This window comes from Herpailurus yagouaroundi, unplaced genomic scaffold (assembly GCF_014898765.1).
Source record: "Herpailurus yagouaroundi ecotype Mexico unplaced genomic scaffold, PumYag 28, whole genome shotgun sequence".
Taxonomy (NCBI): domain Eukaryota; kingdom Metazoa; phylum Chordata; class Mammalia; order Carnivora; family Felidae; genus Herpailurus; species Herpailurus yagouaroundi.
In genome coordinates, this window is record NW_024412376.1 from 132931933 (window position 1) to 132952729 (window position 20797).

Here is a 20797-nt window from a genome sequence, read left to right on the forward strand (position 1 = left end):
AAAATGTTTTAAAACCACTTTAACCTTAAAAGTCAAAACTAGTACTTGACTGCTAATGCCCGAGGTCACGTGGTTGGTGTCTGGTAAGTTTTCTACTCACCTTCAACTCTGAATTCTCAGACCAGCATTCCCTCCTCTCTAATCCTGTGTCCCTGTCCATGACCCCCTGATGAAGGCAGTGTGCTGCTCCAAATACTGAGTGGCTGTCAGTGTGGCCGGTTCAGTTGGTAGAAAAACTATATTATGATGCTTAAATATCAAGTGTTTAAGTTACTGAGTGATAGGATGTTAAGGCCAGTAAGTAAAAGAGGGATTAAGTTTTTTCCAGAGGTCTTCTTTCCATTGACATCAACCAACTGAAGTAGTGACAGAGAGAGAAAGTGTGTCGGGTCAGGGGCGCTGGTGACTTGGTCTCACGCAGCGTGGGTGCCAAAACAAATAAGTAACTACTTGATAGAGTACGTTTAGAAATTAATCGGAGGATGTATCATGGATGTGTTTCAGGGACACATTCAGGCACTCAGGTCTCAGGAAGGCGTTTTTCTGTATGTCAACCTATGCCTCTTAGTTTTGAACTTTTATAGGGTTTGTTAATGAGCACTTACATTTTAAGAGTTTTATTTCTACAGATATTAATCCTAAATTGCCATTAGATATCTTGCTGAGAAGGCCCAAACGCTTCACTTGAACCTGGCTTTATGACCCCACGGGGAAGCCCCTAATGTCATTTGCAAACCCTGAAAGTGCCTGAAACGCAGAGCTAGCAAGCGTGCCCTGACCACCTGTGTGAGGCTGGTGTCACACTGCTACCGCCTTCAGTGCCCAGAATCCCTTTGACTACTGACAGGCTTTAAAACTTTTTTTTTTATACTTTTTAAATTTTTTTAATGTTTTCATTTTTGAGAGACAGAGGGAGATAGAGTGTGAGCAGGGGAGGGGCAGAGACAGAGACAGAGACAGAATCCGAGGCAGGCTCCAGGCTCTGAGCTGTCAGCACAGAGCCCGACGTGGGGCTCGAACCCACGAACCGTGAGATCATGACCTGAGCTGAATGAAGTCAGACGCTCAACCAACTGAGCCACCCGGGCGCCCCTTAGAACTTCATTTTTAATTATAAAAAGATAATAGCAGGTAACAGTTCAGTGCCAAGCACTGTTTTTAGTGTTTTATACCCACACCCCTGTGAGGGAGGTGACCTACATCAGTCCCAGTTTACAGGTGAAGGAGCGGAAACACACATGTCAAGTAACTTGCCTCGTGCCTTGACCAAAGTGCCTAATCAATGGTGGCGCATTGAGCACAAGTAGTGTGACTCCAGGGCATGTCCAGTTAACCTTTGAGCCACCCTATCAAAAACACAGGACAGTTCATTACAGCATGTTCCCTTACTGCAGAGTTAGTAGCAGAGTCAATAACGGGTATGTGCATCACGGAGGGCATAACAGGCTTTTATATCCTAATCGGTAGGGTTTTTAAGTAAGTAGAGTTACAGAGTAAGTGTTTAAATTTCTAAACAGCCAGTTATATTACTTTTAGAATTTATCTCTAAAGTTCGGAAGGTAGAGGCTTTAAGTCTCATAGATGATATTTCTTTAATGTTTTTAAAAAGTTTTTAACTTTATTTTACTTATTTTGAGAGAGAGAGAGCATGGGAGAGAGCACGGGAAGGACAGTGAGAGAGTAAGAGAGAGAATCCCAAGCAGGCTCAGCACTGTCAGCCCAGAGCCCAATGTGGGGCTCGAACTCACGAACCGTGAGATCATGACCTGAGCCAAGATCAAGAGTCAGTCGCTTAACCGACTGAGCCACCTTAGGCACCCCATTACAGATGATATAAAATAAAAAAAATTTTTTAATGTTTATTTTTGAGACAGAGAGGGACAGAGCATGAACAGGGGAGGGTCAGAGAGAGGGAGACACAGAATCTGAAGCAGGCTCCAGGCTCTGAGCAAGCGGTCAGCACAGAGTCCGACGTGGGGCTCGAACTCACAGACCGTGAGATCATGACCTGAGCCAAAGTCGGAAGCTCAACCGAGCCACCCAGGCGCCCCTAAAATCAAATTAAAGCACACTTGAATCCAAGTTACCGCAGGTTTGCATTCATTGTTCACGAATTGTACAGGAAACGGCAGGCACAAACCTCGTGGATGGACCGTGAGGCTGTGCAGGTGAGGAGAGCCGGGATGGTGGCAGGAGTGTGATGCTGCTAATGGGCGGTTCTGAGTGGCCACGGCCACCATGTGCAGATAGTCCACCTGTTTCTTTGCTTGGTGGACATACAAGGCAAGCTGTGAATCATCTACCAGTCCCATAGTCTAATTCACAGTGTAATATTTAGTCTTTATAAACCTCACTTCAATCATTGGAACTGTCACATTTATGAAATAAAATAACATTTTCCCTTCTGTCTTAGTTTGTGGTGATAACCGTGTGTTTGAAAGCTGGATTGGAGACCTCATATTGGACATGGGTAAGAGTGTCTCTATCCACAACCAAGGCATTTCCCGTTTACTTAGGTGTTAACTGTGAACATTGTTGTTCTTTATACTAACTTTACGTATCCCTGTTCCCTGGTCCCACAGTTTGTTCATCGTGAGGGGTCTTGGGTGGAAGGAGGAGAACTGGGGATTCTAGTTTGTCTGATTTGGAAACAGTGAATAAAGAAAACTGAAGTAGGTTTACTGACCACAAGAGTATCAGAGCCTTTAATATATTATTGTGTATTGTGAATATCCCAGGAAGGAGAGAGGCTTCCAAACTTATTTGACTAAGAGCCTTTTCTTAGTAGAATGTGTCGCAAGATGCATTTGGCGGAAAACCCGCTGGAAAATGATTATGAAGACCAGCAATATTAGCAAAAATTTGTCCTCAGATATTTGTAAATACCCAGTTTGGGTAAAAACATGTTCCAGTTTAGAACATTAGTTTTGCGGTATCCAGGTAGAGAGACCCAAGAAGCAAAAAGAAATGAAAGTTTGATGTTCAGGAGAAAGATGGGCACAAGAAACGTGGAGCTGACCGTCATCAACATACAGGTAGCATTCTCCCACGTGTCTAACTTCTCCCAGAGACAGCATGCAAAGTGAAAACAAAGGAGGTTAAACATGGCAGCAGATGAAAAAGAGGAGATTTGGAGGAGAAAGCCCCCAAAGGAGACAGAGACGGAACACTTCTAAATGCCAGTAGCACAAACATCCTAGCCATGGTTGGAAGACATTAGCATTAGCCCTGATGAAGGATCTAGTTAAACACGCCCACATCATTATTTAGAAGTTCCTATAGATACTATTTGATGGATGTAGTAAAAAATTAATAAGGGAATTTGTGAAAGCTTCATTAGTGTTTGTGGAGCTGGCCTACCTAAAAGTCTCGTGACTCAGATTCTCTTCCTTCACAGTTCAGCCATATTGCGATTTGGGGCAGCATCGTACTCTGGGTGGTGTTTTTTGGAATCTACTCATCTCTGTGGCCTGCTGTTCCGATGGCCCCTGATATGTCAGGAGAGGTAATGTGTCCTGATAACTCCCGATCCAACTAATCTTAAAAATTGGTGTTCATTAACGAACCTTGTTTGGCATGGATTTGTATTAAAATAGTATTTGGCCATTTAAAAGCTATTTTTAATTTCCACAGTTGCAAGTGATAAATCTTGAGAGAACATTTTAAACTTGGACATTCTACTTAAATCTGACTTACCCTTTCAAAAGCCTAGCTGGAACACTAAAATGTGGTCAGAAGCTTTATTCATGTTAAGAATCTCCATCTAGAAGATGCTATTTTAAAATTAGACTATAAATCCACAAATACATTTTGAATCAGAGATTTGGAGAAATGGTTAGCTGATGTCTTTGGGACAGTCTGTCATTTCTTCTGTTATCTCTCATTCTAGGGAAAAGTGTACTGTCACTAGATTAAATGCACTTGTAGAGTCATCTTAATGAGATTGGTTTCGTTTTCATTTTGAACGAGTTAGGGCATCTGACGTTTCAGCCTTATCACAGTCCATTTTCAATTCTGTCTTTTAGGTTCTGGTTACACTGGTAGGAATTGAGTTATTAGGTGTTCATGGGGGAGTGTCACAAGATCTCCTTTCCTTCAGAAGAGATTCCAGCAGTAGGAGGGTTTATGATTTCAATTGCAGGAAATTTGACATAAAATGTATAAAAGAAAATGTGGAAAACATTTCAGGATTTCCTGTGACCTCACAGTAACTTGCAAATCAAGGAAATGTGAGCTCCGTTACAGTACATTGTTGTCCTGCAGCCACAGGAAAGATTTCCAGTGGTTTCCATGGATTTGTTGCCCCTAAGTACTGCCTGAGTACCTTTCACTTTTGACAGTCTGGTTTATAGATCATTTTCATGAAATTTTATCTGACAGCATCCTGCTTTTTATAAATTAGCAGAATGCAGACACGTTTGAAAAAAATTTTTGTGGTTCAATTTATTAGAGAGAGGTATTATATACTATTACAGCAAAACCAGACGTATCAAGGAGCATGTACTTCCTTCCACCAGAGGTGAAGGCTTCTTTGGAAACATGTACTATGAACTCTGGAAAATTTACAGCATGTATTGTGAGGAAAACAGAAAGCTGTGAATGCATCTGCTTACCTTGCTTAGAGTCCTTTTTTCCTGAAGAAGTAAAATCAGAGACTATGTGTGTCTGAAGATACCATTTGGAAAATCAGTCCTTTGTTTTTATTTGATGTTCTCTGACCGGACCTGCTTTTCCCTGAGGTTAAAATTCCAATTCAATATCATTTTCATTAGACCTCATTTTACCTCACTTCTTAATGTTTTATCTTCAAAATGAATGTCACAGAAGATGTTGAGATTCAGATAGTTTAAGCCACTGTAGCCAACAGCTTTGATGACAAGAACAGAGTCTTTGACCACCTACTTCTAAAAGAAGTGTGAAGTTTGATTGGCTTTTTGCCAACCAAATATAATTCTACCCTTGCCTGTAGAATTCCTGGTATTACCCACACAGAGAACTTAATATCATCTCTTGAGATTTGCGGTGATGCTGTGTTTAATTCAAAGTGAAGTGAATGTCAGTACTCCATCACGTTTCTCTTCACTTCACATACAGGGGGAAGTGCTAATAGGGATTCTTTTTCTTGTTATTACTACCGATTCTTTGAATACAGTGTTTAAATACCTGGGGCTCCATTGAAAATATGAAAAACGGATTAATTTAGCTGTAGACTTGACTGTAAGACTGTTGAATTTATTCAAAGAAAAGAATACTTTAAATTTATATAGTAGTTAGTGCTTACAAAGTCTTTTGCTGTATGTGTGTGTGTGTGTGTGTGTGTGTGTGTATGCACGTGTGCAAATGAGCCTCATGGCAACTGCCAAAAAAGAGTTTAACAAGAATGCCACTCACATTCTCAGGGATAGAGAATTTACATTTACTGTTTCCTGGGCACTAGGGTTAGATCCCAAGAATATTTGTAGCAATACTCAATTTCTTGGACTTTTTTTTAAGTTTGTTTATTTATTTTGAGAGAGCGAGCATAAGCAAGGGAGAGGCAGAGAGAGAGGGAGAGAGAGAATCCCAAGCAGGCTCCATGCTGCCAACATAGAGCCTGATGCAGGGCTAGAACTCATGAACCATGAGATCATGACTTGAGCGGGAATCAGCAGTCAGACAATTAACCAACTGAGCCACCCAAGTGCCCCAGTTTTTGAACATTTTTATTATGTGTAGAGAGTCACTAGTTCTACTATAATCCAGTTTAATTTCAGAAAGAAGCAACTACCCTTAGGTTTACATTTTTCTAAGCTTAAAATTCTATATTTCAGTCAAGAGTGTAGCCAGATACATAGCATACATATATACAAACATGAAAATATATGAAAAATTTATTTATGTACCAATATTTATACCTGTATGTATTATACCACATATATACATATATATACACACACCATATATATAATACCATATATATATGTATACCATATATACATGTATATATAAAATACCATTTTGCTATGAAAGTTAACAGATGAATAAATAAATCTTTTTCAAGATGGCTGGCCAATTATACACGCACACACACACACACACACACACACACACACACACATATGTGTGTGTGTATATATATATAATTGGCCAGCCATCTTGAATAAGATTTATTCATCTGTTAACTTTCATAGCAAAATGGTATTATATACTACATATATATTATTGGGTGTTACATATAATAATATATTACTATAAATAACATCAGGATAAGTATAAATATTAGCATTCCTCAACTTGACATGTTTTATGTGATCCACATAATGAAACACGGGGCCCGGGGTAGCTCCCAGGGTTTAAGGCTCCTCCACAGGATTCGTGGTGTGGTGTGTAGTAACTTTCTGTCACAACCCCTACCGAGTCTCAGTATCTAATTCCAAGACTCCACCCAAGGACCCCAGTTCTTTCCTATATTGATGTGGCAGCAGTTTCTCCCAGAACAAAACAATTAATTAAATATGTATGCATGTTTGGTTGCCTAAAAGCATAATAAGGGCCCACAGGATAGTCCAGAATTCATAGAACTGAAAATAGTAGCCCTACTGGCCCATCCTGGTCCAGGTGATATTTTAGGGATGGTGATACACTGTGTGGCGTCAGCAAGACAGAGCAGTTATTCAAAAAGGCAACCAAGATCTAGGAAACATAATACCTAGTGTATATTAAATACTTAGTGTATTGAACACTGTATCCAGGGAACTTCTCTAAATACTTTATATGCATTCACTCAGTCAATACACCAACTATTTGCTGAGATCCTTCAATCATTCAGCCACTGTTCTAGACACTGGATTCATTAGGAAATAAAACAGACAAAAACTCATGTACTTCTCAGCTCACCTTTCTAGTGGAAGAAGACAGACAAATAATTAAGAGAAACATATAGACAAGTACAAGTATTATAGAGAAAATTATAGCAGGTAAGGAGGGCCAAGAGCCAAGATTTTAGTCGTGTTTCCCATACAGCCTTATGGCTTTTACTTATGGCCAAATCAAGAGCCAAAGTGACTGGATCTGACTTAGGTTTTCATGGCAGGACCATGGCTGCTGTGTTGTAAACCTTTGCAGAGGTTATCACAGTAACCCAGGCGGGAGATCACAGTGGCATGGGTCAGGAGGACAGCAGTGGTGCAAGTGGTCAGATTCCAAATCTCCATTAAAGGTAGAGCCAATTGGGTTTGCCAACAGACCAGATGGCAGGAGTGAGAGTGAAAGAAGCCAAGGCAGACCCCATAGTGTTGTCTGTGAATTTCGTTAGGAGTGCTTGTCCTCTGTTCCCCGGATCCTCACTGCAGACTGGTTGTAACCACTCTACAGATGAGAAAGCAGAGATGCACAGAAGTTACAGAGGCAGATTTCAGCACAAATAGAACATCTAAAGAGCCAATATGTAGTGACGTCTAGTGACAGAATAGGATGCTGGGCTCATTGAGGAAACCCTTTCTGTGCCAGTGGGCCACCAGTGATTCTTAGGCAGAATCAATCATCTGCACATCCAAGGCTGCCTTCCAACTCCTAAGATTCAGATTCTCTGTGTGCTTGTCTTCACTCAGTTCTCTCCAGAGGAACATCTTAAATGTTGCAAGGGCACAGACTACTTTGCTCTAGTTAACAGGATCTCAGGGTGCAAATTGTACACAAATTAGGCAACTTACAGGTACAGGTCTCATGCTTCTATATTCAGCTTGATGCATCTTCACACATAGATCAGGATTTTATAGTCCTTTCCAGTCTACATTCTTAGTTCATCATTGCAGCCCCATCTGAAGACAGAGTTGTATCTTTCAACATGTTGAAAGAAAATCCTTGCAACACTAAGAATGGAAGGGAACCAACATTTACTGTGCACACACCATATTCTCCAGGCACTTGTGTTTGATTCCAAGCATTCCTTGTTTTATTTAAACCCAGACAATAAACCTTTGTGGTAAGCAAAACAATAGCAAGTGACCTAGAGAAGTTACCCCAGGTTTTCTTTTCAAATTCTGGTTTCCGCTAACATCCTAAGGATCGAAATACCTTCTCTTTGGGGCCCTTGATCTTCCTTACTCCCAAGTGGGAAAGTCTTTTTTTTTTTTCTTTCCTTCCTGGAACTATGTTGCCTGCACTCCATTGATTTCTCTGATTTATCTATTTCCTGGGATACCTGGGGCCCTCATCAGTTTCCCTAAGTTGGCCAATTACAAAATTCCCTCAGTTGGCCCATCTCTCTTAAAAAGTCCCCAAATTTTTAACTATCCCTTTTCAACACCTACCTAACTTCCTAAATACATTTATAGAAATTCCATCTCATTTCATAACCTAGACTCTGGGCTCTTCTTAACAGTGATACCAGTATAAATAATACCATTCTCATTTTTTAAAAATACACAAAAAATTGAAAACCCAATCATCCCATTATCATTAGAGAATGTACGGTTGCCACTCTGATGGTAATAGGTCCTCATTTACTGAAGGCCAGTCACCGTTCTAGCACTTTCCATGCCTTCACTCATTTAACACTATGAACATTTAACACAACCCGGTGAGGTAAGTTGTGTTATACATTTCACAGATACATGGTGGTTACATAATGTTCTCAAGGTCACAGAGCTTTGAGTGAGCTGAGATTGGAACTCAGACACAGTCTGTACCCTTAACCTCCTTACACACCGTTCTCTGTTTCTTCTTACGTTTCTTCTCCCATCTCCACTAAGGCCTTTCCTGCCAGCCTCATCAACTTTAAAGATGTTAGATGCCTTTTCCTATCAGTGCCACCAGTCAAAAGACTTCCATCTGGTCAGTAAAGTAAGGAATGTGTTGTCTGTATATATTATTTCTATCTTCAGCTGTACTCAAGAGCTACACTCATTTATCACAGATCGAGGGTTCTTTTCACACCATCGGATCACTTCTTTCCCCCTTACTTCAGCACATTCTACATGCATGAAGTTCCAAAAATCTGTTCCCCAAATATCTCAGAGTTTAATGCAGTCTTCAGTTACTCCAGCTACAGCCAGATTGGGTGGCTCTCAGTTGGTGGCAGGGTGTTCCCATTTGGGAACATTCCTTCCTATAGTTCTGCACTTTGTTTCCATTACAGTAATTTTACATCTCTGTCCAGAATAAAGATTCGACGATAATGATTAACAAGTATTCCAGTACCACAGATATTGAAATATTAACTATTACGACCGAATGCTGATATCGGGGTGGGGGCAGTGGATGATGCAAAGGTAGAACATCCGACGACGAGAAATTATTGAGGAAAGGAAAAAGAAAAAGAAAATAGTGCGACAGGCTTGGCTGTGACTTTAAATATGTCGCTGTCTTCCTCTTCACAAATATGGTTGTGATTTAAGAGAAGAACTTTTTTTTCAGACCTGACTTGTATTTTTTCACACCAGTACAACAATTTATGGGGCAAGGTAGACCCTGGGGAGAAGTGCTATGTTATATAAACACATGCTAGCCTGCTTTTCCGACTTGTCTAGATGATGTTACTGAGTTTTGGGGTTTTTTTTTTTATTTCCAGAAGAAAATATTTTAGTCACTATGGTTAGTACACCAGATTAAAAACTTAAAAGGAAGCTACATCGAGGATCGTTTCATATCACAATTAATACCAGAAGCTTAGTATCGGCAAAACTTTTAAATTCATCGTGGCTTTGCAGACACGCACTGTAAAGTCCTCCCAAGCGCCGTCTGGTTCTGCTTTCCCTGGCCTAAGGGATCTATAAAACTACCGAAGGAAATTGAAGTTAAGGAACAAGCATGTGTTTTACAGAATTTCAGATCTCTTGATTGAGGTTGGTAAAGTCTCTCCGAAAAACAATAAAAATCTTTGTTGAACTCTTTGGTGTCACCCCTGTAGGAACGGTATTAATAAACAACATTAGTGTTATGATTTTCCTAAATTGTGCCGTTGCCCACTTTACCGACACGATAAATTACTTTACATATGAGGAATTTCCTGGTTGAAATAGTCCTTATTCATCTATCAGCTTTTAATTACCTAGATAGCATGTAATGATTTATTGGTCACAAGACCAGCCCTTGCCGATGGGGTGGGGCAGTGTTACCATACGATGAAGCTTCATCCAAGGTTACTGTGCTTAGCCAAGGAGACTAGAGGGAACAACTACGCCGAATTCTCTCAGATGTTCGTCAGTGAGCCAACAGTTGGAAGCCCGTCCAGGAAAACATGCCGTTGGTCAACAGCCCTCATGCCCCTGACGGTAAATGAGACAGGCCAGACTTTCACAGTCCTTAAGGCAGCTGGTTGCATAGCCACTTCCAAGCCCATTTTGTAGAGAGAAGCCTACGTAGAAACACGAAGAAGCAAAGAGAGCTATGGATATGACAACTCTAATGGCAAATCAGGACATTTTGAAATCAGAGCTCTCCTTAGGGTCCTTACGAGAACTGGCATTGCTTTCTGTAGGTACAGCATGTTTTCCGACAATGCAGGGCAAATGTATATAGGGTGACTAATGTATGCCAGGCTTCATATTAGGCAGTGGAGGATGCAGAGATGAATGGAGTTGGTTCTTTCCCTTAAGAATCTCATTGCTAATGAGGGGTGCCTGGGTGACTCAGTCGGTTAAGTGTCCGACTTCAACTCAGGTCATGATCTCATGGTTCGTGGGTTCAGGCCCCACGTCGGGCTCTGTGCTGACGGCTCAGAGCCCGGAGCCTACTTCGGATTCTGTGTCACCCTCTCTCTGCCCCTCCCCCACTCACGCTCTCTCTCTCTCAAAAATAAATCAACATTAAAAAGATAAAAAGAATCTCATTGCTAATGATGGGGTGCTGATATCATAAATGTAAGAGATGATATGGTACACCCAAAGTGCCATGGCAGTGAGCAAACCACAGGAAACTGAACAAAGCCTGCTGTTAGTGTGGCAGAGCTCTGGCTGTTCTCTGGAATCAATTCATTTCTTGTATTCGTTCATTCCATAAATGTGTGTTGAGTGTTTAATGGGTGCTAAGCACTGTGGCTAGGTAATCAGTTAATTAGGCCAGATCCCTATTAGCATGCAGATTGAAGGGACCAGGGAATGGGAGGGAGAAACAATCACTAAGTCAGTTAATGCGTGACTAAAGGTGATTTCACAAAGTGATAGAAAGAAAACAGGATAATATGCTAAAGGGCAGGACTCTAATGGCTGCTCCAAAATGGTCTTTTTGAAGAAGGAATGATTAAGCTGAAACTCAAAATGATACATGCGTAAAGAACAGCATTTCAGGACTGAAGGAAAAGAAGGTGCCCATGCTCTGAGGCAGGAATGCTGGAGTGGAGAGGGTGGGAAGGAGTCAGTGAGATGGGCAGAGGGCAGATCAGCACACCCCCAAGCTCAGCATTCTCACTCATGAGACCAGCACAGCTTGTTTCTGGATAACAGGCCTGGGATTCCATCAGAAATGCTCGTAAAGGAAATCACAAATGTCACTGTATGATCTGCTTCAGTAAAGCTCATAACTGAACACGGTTGTTTATCTTAAGATAAAGAGATCATCAGTGAGTGGTCAAAAGCTATTTTGTTCCATGTTGTCACTTGAGCTTCCTAGCGTGTATCATCCATACCAAGTTATCTTATGGCTTTTTTTAAATATAGTTTATTGTCAGATTGACTTACATACAACACCGGTGCTCATCCCAACAAGTGCCCTCCTCAATGGTTATGGCATATTTTTTTTGATATTAAAAAGGGTGAATTAAATGATAGCAACTTATTTCTTTCTCATGTAAAAGAAGTTTAGTGGTGGCAGGCAGTCCAAGGCTGGTATGGCAGCTGCACCATCATCAAGAACCAGCTTTCTTGTATTTGCTGCACTGGCCAACCTTAGTGTACTTCCTCAAGTCCAAAGTGGCTGCTTCAGCTCTAGCCACTTTACCAACATTCCAGCCAACAAGAAAGGGAAGAAGAAGAAAGATTAACCTTTTATCTTTGATGCTCTTTCCTAAACAGCACCCACCACATTTTGACTTAGATCTCACAGGCTAAGAACTAGTAACACGGCCACACCTAGCTGCAACAAGAGAGCCAGAGGAATATAGTCTGAGCTAGAGGACAAAGTGTCCAGCCAAGAGTCAAGTGTTTGCATCTAAGAAGGGGAGAGGGGATATACTGGGGAACAACTAGAAAATTTTGCCATGAAAGTCAGTAATTTTTCAACCTAAGCCATTTAACAACCTTTCTGTGTCTTTCTTATAGCAAAGTGCTTTTTGAATTTTTGAGTTTCTTAAAAATAATTTCCTAAAAGAGATGCTAACTGTGTGACAGGATGGAGGTGTTAGCTAATGCTAATGGTACCCATTTTGCAATTTATAAATGTATCAAATCAACACATCATACACCTTAAACTTACATAATGTCACATGTCAATTATGTCTCAATAAAGCTGGAGAGTGAATTTAAAATTTTTTGAAAATAATTTTCTACAATCTGAAATATAGGTCACATTGTTTCACAGATTGTATTACTAGTAATCAAACGATTGATGTTTTATGAGATGGTTTTTGAGATAAAGAGCCATCACAAAATTATAAAAACCTGCAGGAATGATAGAAGAGGTAAACAGATTGAGCACTGAGATAATGAACCCTGTCTTACACAACTTCCCCAGGAACATCATAACATTTTTAAATTATCTCTCTTATAATAAAAAGAATATTTGGTTACTAACTCTGTTCTCATTTTTCTTGTACTTTTAAGTTTTTTAAATAGTACAATAAGATTAAAACAAAACAAATTCTGTTCTTAATTGTTTTCACTGTCTGGGAACTAGATCCCTAGAAAATAAAGTTTCAGAGCCATATATATCCTAGCAGCGCTCTTGATTCCTTTTCAGAAAGATTATTTTGCATGTTCAGCTCTCAGTATATACGTGTATAGAGTGAAATTTTACTTTCCTTTTTTAAAAAAGTTAACTTATCAATTCAGATCCCAACTAACTCTTCCTGCCCTGCCTCCGAACATCTTTCTTAATCGTTTATTTTCTCGTTACTCCCTTTGCCAGAGGGTGGAGATACAAAGTCTGCTGCTTGCATCATACAGCTAGATGGAATATTGGTTCTGAGTCCCCCAGGGTGATCGCTCCTGCTTGAGCCCCTCACCACCATCCTGAAATGTCCACTGGGAGGGAAAGCGCATAAATGCTATGAGCTGGTATCTAATTTGCATATTTGTCTATGATTTGGAGCCATGTGCCTATTTTCTAAGAGTTTTGATTGTTTATTTGGAATATTCCAAGCCAAGGGTTTCCTTTGTCTCTGAGTAAGCAAGAGCTTCTGGGAATAATTGCAAACATACTGGAGTTTATTTGAAACACCCTTCTCCTTAGTTATTTTCTGGGTGTTCTGCTCTGTCTGTTTTTATGGGGAAAGTAATAATTCATCCTATATAAGAGCCCAAGTCAGCTCAATACAACTGAGATTTACAGAGTACCTGTGTGTCAAGATCTATAATGGGTGTCAGTGGATCATTATGTGAAAAAAGAGAGTCCTCTTGGGGAGATTGAGTCTTGTGGCTAAAATAACAGATCAACAGGTAATTATGATGGATGGTAATTACCATCATCAGGATACACAGTGGCTAGCAGAAGACGGGGAGAAAGACTTTCCAAGTAAAGGGCAGCCCAAGCAAAGAAGGACTTTGGGGTTACTAAGGTAGAGAATGTCTGGAGCTAGAGTTGAAAAGTTAAGCAAAGACTTGGTCACAGAAACCTCCTTAAGTGTCATCAACATCATTACTTTAAGCCATGGCAAATGGCTTTTCATTGTGATGAAATACATAGTGTTCTAGAAAGTACCTGAAACCATAGAATAAAGATTTGGGTCAGAGGGCGTGATAGATAAATGCTAATAATAAACTACGAGGGGTGAAAAACATTTTAAATTTTGACGCGAATATGATATGATATAATTGAAAATTTGCAAGAATATTTTTCAGCTAAAATAAGACATCAAAGACCTTTCTCAGTAATAAGCACCAGAACATGGAACTTGGCATGTGAATTCCTCTGTCTTTGGGTTTTATCAGAGGGAGGTTTTGAGCTACACTATCCCACATGTGTAGCCCCTGAAGGATTTCAGTGGAAGTTCATGTCTTCAAGCCAAAGTTCCTATGAGCTTGAAGTTTCTCTGGTTAAAGTATCAGGTGGTGAGTGTACCACTTAGTGCCGACCCATTGATCCTTAGTTACCTCCAAATTCAACCCCACACCCAGGTACCACAATTAATTTAGACAGACAGGCTCAAGCCTCTGGGAAAGCCTCACTCAACTTAGAGACATTGACAGGGTCACACCATGGTGTTTCCCAAGCCTTGGACACAGAGACATTTTCAGAAACATTTGCAAGTTTAAATTCAAATGGCACAGTAATGTCCAAAAGCAGTGTTGATTTTGATGAGCCGATATGAAGTTCCCATACATCCGTGGTTGTGTTGCCTAGAAGGAGGCACAGTTCTGATATACTAAGTCATATTCTATTTACATAAAATTGATATTTTGCCGTAAAAATATAGATGCTCAAGTTGTGGATTTCAACCTTCAAGGTACCAAAAGGATCCTTGTATCTCAGGTTCTGTGAATCAGCTCTCCCGGTTCCCCTGAGACTAGGGACTGAGAAAATGACCACTTGGGTAACTGAGGCTGGATGAGATGGGAGTGGACGTGGACACAGAGCGTGCCTTTTCTGAAGAAATATCCAGCTGGCAGAGCAGAGACGAAGCATTGAGGCACGGTAGGGAGACAAGAGCTGCGACATGCTTGGCAAGACCCAGAAAATTTGTATGAAAAGAAACAATACCTGAAAACCTGAGGTTGAGCACTGAATTTTTTTTTGACGAAAATGATTTCATGAGGAAGATGCTTACAGAGGAGAGCAGAAGGATTAACTGAGAGGAGCAGGTGAGAGAAGTTAAGTGAGCTTTTAACTTGCTGGATGGCTTTGAAAAAAGAAGTGGGAGATGGCAAGATATGAGGGTCGCCACACCATAGCACAGACCATCCCTGCACAGGAAGGGTTACTCTACCAAGATGTTTCAGAGGTGCCATGGCCGGAAAGAACAGTTGCCCTCTTGGGTCTGACACCCTACTGACCAAATCCCAAGAAGCATGTAATGGGATATATAAGTTATATATAATAAGTGCTGGGATTTTTTTCCCCAAAACTTGTTAACTCCCTTGGAAAAGCCCTAAATCTTCAAAGATAAGCCCTCCTACACAAAGAAAATGAAAGGTCCCATTCACAGCAGCAACAGGAGAGACTTTAGCCAGATATGTATATGGTTGATGAGAAGAAAACTAGAAAATCAGACAAATGACAGAAACACAAAGAAACAAGTTGTTTATGTTTCCGAACAGGAGGATCAGTGTTGAATCATCTGTTCTTACCAATTAGAGAACCATTTGGGAAAAAAGCAAATACGTCTTCTCCTCATTATTGTAACTAAGCCTAGGAAGATAATCCTAAATGCAGAAAAAGAGGTTAGGATTTGCCTGAAAATAGTGGTTTTATTATAACTATTTTGAATGTTTCTGTATCAGTGAAAATTGATGATAATTTTGCTTATTAAAGTAAAATTCATAATTTTGATTTATGTGAGTAGTTTAGAGTCACTAAGGAAAATAGGGAAAACGTGAGAAAAAAACATTATTCCAGTATTCACAGGTAATCACTGTTAACATGTTGGTCCAGTCTTTTTTTTTTCTTTTAATACCCTTAATTTGTACACTTAACTTTGATTAAACAATTTATTCTTTTTTTATGTTTATTTATTTTGAGAGAGAGCAGGGGAGGGACAGAGAGAGGAAGTATCCCAAGCCACCTCTGTGCTGTCAGCACAGAACCCCACATGGGGCTCAAACTCAGGAACCATAAGATCATGACCTGAGCCAAAATCAAGAGTAGGGTGCTTAACCCACTGAGCCACCCAGGTGATCCAACAATTTATTCTTTCAACAAATATACAGTTTGTTGAAACTGTAGGACAGTTTCTAGGTGCCAAGGATACAGCAGTGAACAAAATCGAAACCTCTGCCCTCAGGCACTTATATTCTGGAAGGGAAGGGGGAGGAGGAGAGGGAGAAGGAAAACAAGTATGTCTGTTCTGTAGCACACTGGATGGTGGTAGTAAGTGCCGTGGAGAACCGTGGTGTAGGAAAGAGGATAGAAACTACTATTGTGATAGTGGGGTGCTGTTTTAAGTTGGGGTGGTCACGGAAGGCATCCCTGGAAAGATGACCTTGAGCAAAGATCAGAAGACACAGTGGGAACTGAAGCCAGGGCAGAAGGACTAGCAAATAGGTAGAGTCTGGATTTGCAAGGGAGGACGGTTTTGTTCTTAGAATCCTTACAAGTTTTAAACATTTTTTATTTGACAAAATGTACATAATTCACTACTTGTCATCTTAAACAATTTTTAAGTCTACGTAGTTGTATATTTTGAGAGAGAGAGGGCATGGGGGAGGGCAGAGAGAGTGAGACAGGGAGAGAAAGAGGATCCCAAGCAGGCTCCACACTGTCAGCACAGAGCCAGATGCAGAGCTTGAACTCACGAACCATGAGATCATGACCTGAGCCAACACCAAGAGTCGGAGGCTCAACTGATGGAGCCCGCCAGACACCCCAATCACTTTAAGCATTTTTAAGTTTGGCGGTATTAAGTGCATTCGCAGTGTTGTGCAACCATCACCACCATCCATCTCCAGAACTTTTCCGTCATCCTGAACTGAAACTCCCCGTTCCCCCTTCCCCCCAGCCCCTGGCAACCACTATCCTACTTTCTGCCTCTGCATTGGACTATTCTAGGTGCCTCATGTGCGTGGAATCATAGAGTATATGTCCTTTTCTGTCCAGCGTATTTAATTTAGCATAGTGTCTTCAGGATTCATCTATTATTGTAGCCTGTGTCCAAATTTCATTTTTTTTAGGCTGATATCCAATTGTATGTATAAGCCACATTTCATTTATCCATGCGTCTGTTGGTATTTCCACCTTTTAGCTGTTGTGAATATTGCTGCTGTGAACATTGGTATGGGCTCTGTTTTTAAGTAGAGCAGCGCAGACTTGCCAAAGACTGGATGTGCAGTTTGGGAGAAAAGGAGAAAGCAGAGATGGCTTCTCAGCTTTGGGGCCAGAGCAGCTGGCAGAATAAAGGTTGTGTTTGTTGAGATGGGGAAGGCTGGGATTATGTCGCCTCCTTTTTATTTGACGTCGCAAAGTATTCATGTGGCTATTAAAAGTCCTCATTAATGTCGGTAGGAGACATTCCTGGTCTTCCTGCACGTTCGGCATCCTTTCCCGACTCCCCTCTAAAATGTCCTCTTTTCCAGTCATCCTACTTTTCCCCGGTTCACTCACTGAAATCTTTCTGTTGATTCAGATGAGGGAAGGGGTAGTTCGACATACGTCGCTTTTAATGGATGTTGCTCAGCTTTTTTAACAGAAAAGACAACCTAGGTTGAAAAAGGATTGTTAAGCAGCCGGATCAACCTTTTCTCCCACCTCCCCAGATCACATAAACACCTTGTTATAGCTGCTCCCAGGATAACTCCTGCCAGAACACAAGAAACCAAGCAAACTGTAACTGCCCTATCTCAGGAGCATAGTCCCAAGGCTCCAGCCTTCTTGACTTTCAGTCTCTCCAAACACTGGATTGTAAGAACATATCTATTAATCAACATTTATTGAGTACCTGCTTACTGGTTAAGCACTTTGGTTGTGAGAATTCATCAAGATGTATTTCTTTCTCTTATAGAGTTTATGGTCTAACTGGAAGGTAAAGAAGCACCTAGAAAATGAGTGATAGGTGCCACCAAAACAGAAGCCCAAAGTAGTGTCAGCTAACCCAAGTCTAAGGAAGGAAGTGCAATCTGATGTGAAAATTGATTAAACGGGAACATCCCAAGAACTGAGACACGTGCATAGCTAGAGATGGGGGCTGGCTTGAAAGATGACTTGTGGGAAGTCACCAGAAGTCAGGTAGACAAGGTCTTGAAATCATGTTAAGGATTTTGCACTCTATCCTCAGGGCGGTACGAAGCCACTGAATGGGTTTAATCCAAGAAGTGCTAAAATCTAATTTGTACTTTGGATGTGTCCCTCTGGCCTCAGTGTGGAGACAAGGCTAGAAGCAGAGCCACACTGGAGTCAGAGGTCTAGCTTGCAGGTTTTTAGCAAGGGTGGGCACATTTTTGGACGGGGATAATGGCAGCAGGGTTGGCAAAAAGTACGTAGTAGGTCCAAAGATAGTGTGCACAACGGAAGCTGGTGGTATAAAGAGACCAGACTAGAGCCCAGTTTTGCGTCATACACAGTTGGTGACGAAGCCATTCTCTAGATAGAGTGCACAACGGAAGAGCAGGTTTGGGGGGAAAACAGTGTGTGTTCAATTTGAGACGGATCAAGTTCAAAGTAACTGTGCAACGTTCAAGTTCAGAGCTGGACAGTCTGAAGTACAGGCAAGAGATGTAAGCCACGGGAAGAGATTGTGACTGATCCCCATATAGATAATAGAAAACACTAACCTTCTCAGGGTGTGTGTTTACGTGATACCAGAAGCCTCCTGACAGAATACCAGGATATCTTACCTTTCCCTTTGTTTAGGGCTCTTTTAGACAATTAGTTTTCTAATAATTACAGTCTGTGAACAGCATCTTTAACAGCTAGGATAATATTCTCTAATATGGGTATACATTTACATAACCAGCCACATGTGTCCTGTTAGTTTTCACTGATGTTTTGCTATTTAAAAGAACCCACGAGGAATATTTGCATTCCCCCAAATTAGCTCCATGGGATGTGCTAGTAAGCAGACTGTGGCAAAAGTATTCCATGGTAGATAAATACATTTAGAGAAACCTTGATTAAAAAAAACATTGAGGGGTGCCTGGCTGGCTCAGTTGGGTGATCAAGTGTGACTCATGAATTTGAGCCCCACATTGGGTGTAGAGATTACTTAATAAAACTGGAAGGAAGGAAGGAAGGAAGGAAGGAAGGAAGGAAGGAAGGAAGGAAGGGGGAGGAGAGGGGAGGGGAGGGGAGGAAGGAAGGACAGGAGGGAGGGAGGAAAGGAAGGAAGGAAGGCAGGGAGGGAAGGAGGGAGGGAAGGAAGGAAGGGAGGGAGGGAAGGAGGGAGGAAAGGAAAGAAGGAAGGAAGGAAGGACAGAAGGACAGACAGGAGGGAGGTTGGTTCAGTAGAGGTCTTTACAGTGATTTCTCAAAGCCTCAAATATGCTGCTTTGTGATGTGACCCTTCAAGAGGGTGCTGCTATGGTTTGCTTATACCTTTAGTAAGCCTTGGGACATTACATCAGCTTTTCGGGGGTAGTGCTCTCAGGACTAGTGACCACAGAAGTCTCATGGGATACTAACCTATATGCAAAAGTTGTCTCAAATTTCAGCACATAGTTCCAGAAACTGAATTATCAAATTAACAGGAATGAATATGTTTATGTACTTGATGCACATTGCCAAATACCTTTCCCAAAGGTGAGTACATTGCCAATAGAAATATAAATTGTTACAGAGAGCTGTTGCCCCCACACCAGCTGTGATAGTGAATTGTTTAAATCTGATCTAATATGTGGTGTTTCTATGACTACAGAGAAGCTCAGCACTTTTCCATGTTTCTGGTTACTTACTGCTGCTTTTGTGAAAATCTTCTCTGGTCTTTAGCCTCTTTGTTGGGATCTTAGCCATTCTTATGAAGACAAATGGTCTATTTTTATTATCAGATATTAATGCAGAATTTCATATATTTGTGGCATTCTCCCAGTTTCTTGTTTATCATTTACTTTTTAGTTATGTTCTTTTAAAACATGTGGCACTTATACATTTTTATAAATCCATTCTTTACAGCATTTCTTTTTGTAGTTTTTTGTTTTTGTTTTTTTGTTTTTTGTTTTTTGTTTTTTTTTTTTTTACTGTTTTTAAGCTTAGAAAGGCCTTTTATAAAGCTTTATCTAGACACTTAGTAATCACTTCTTGGTTTTTGGTTGTTATTGACATAAACTCTTAGCCTCCTTGGAATTTATATTGCTGCCCTCCCTGAAAAACAACTAAGCAAGATTTATAGCACTCTTTTCTGACTAATTTTCCGTCCCAAATTAATATATTATGCCCAGACAGTCTTTAATAATTGTTATGAAAAAGATAATTTGTCTCCATTTCTTAAATTAGCAAATTGAGATGAATGGCAATTTATTTCTTAGTGGTCAGTTACCTTGGTCAGTTTCAGTCTTGAGACCAGCATGTATTGTGACATTAAGGCGACAAAAACCATTACATTTACAAACTGGCTCAGACTTAATTTGATACTGTGACAAAAATTTTCTTCCTCAAAGCTCACAGGAGAGATCACTAGAAAGTAAACAAGACCTGGGGTGTTTTAAGAAATTTGAAAATTAAATGAAGAAAGGAAAGTCTGTTCATCTGTGTCAGTAATAAAAGCAGCCACTCTACCAACACCATGGGGTTTCATTCTTCCAGCCCGCTTTCTAGCTGAGGAAGCAGAGGCTGGGAGTTACTAACCACAAATGGGAGAGCAGGGAAGGGCAGAGCCAGGACTCCTTCCAGGGCTGTTTATCATCAGTCCTGCTCCAATCAGGGTCCAAGGAGATAGCCTTAGGACTCCCCAAAGGGCCCTCTCTTTTAGACAACATCTGTACTTTATCCAAGAATAAGAATCCTAGTGCACCACTCTGACGTTTATAGCGTAAAAAGAGGGTTAGCGTTAAGAACCACATCCCCGAAGTTGTGTTGGCAGGTA

At 40.8% G+C, this 20797-nt stretch overlaps 1 protein-coding gene across 6 annotated transcripts in view; it reads left to right on the top strand.

The window, feature by feature from the left end:
• The window catches only part of ATP8A1 (ATPase phospholipid transporting 8A1), a 230889-nt gene that overhangs the window by 192471 nt on the left and 17621 nt on the right, over positions 1 to 20797 (top strand). For all 6 annotated transcript variants that reach the window (XM_040484736.1, XM_040484719.1, XM_040484746.1 and 3 more), the window contains 2 exons: positions 2414 to 2470; positions 3398 to 3505. In XM_040484736.1, the coding sequence (XP_040340670.1) occupies positions 2414 to 2470; positions 3398 to 3505 (165 nt within the window). The remainder of the gene's footprint in view (positions 1 to 2413; positions 2471 to 3397; positions 3506 to 20797) is intronic.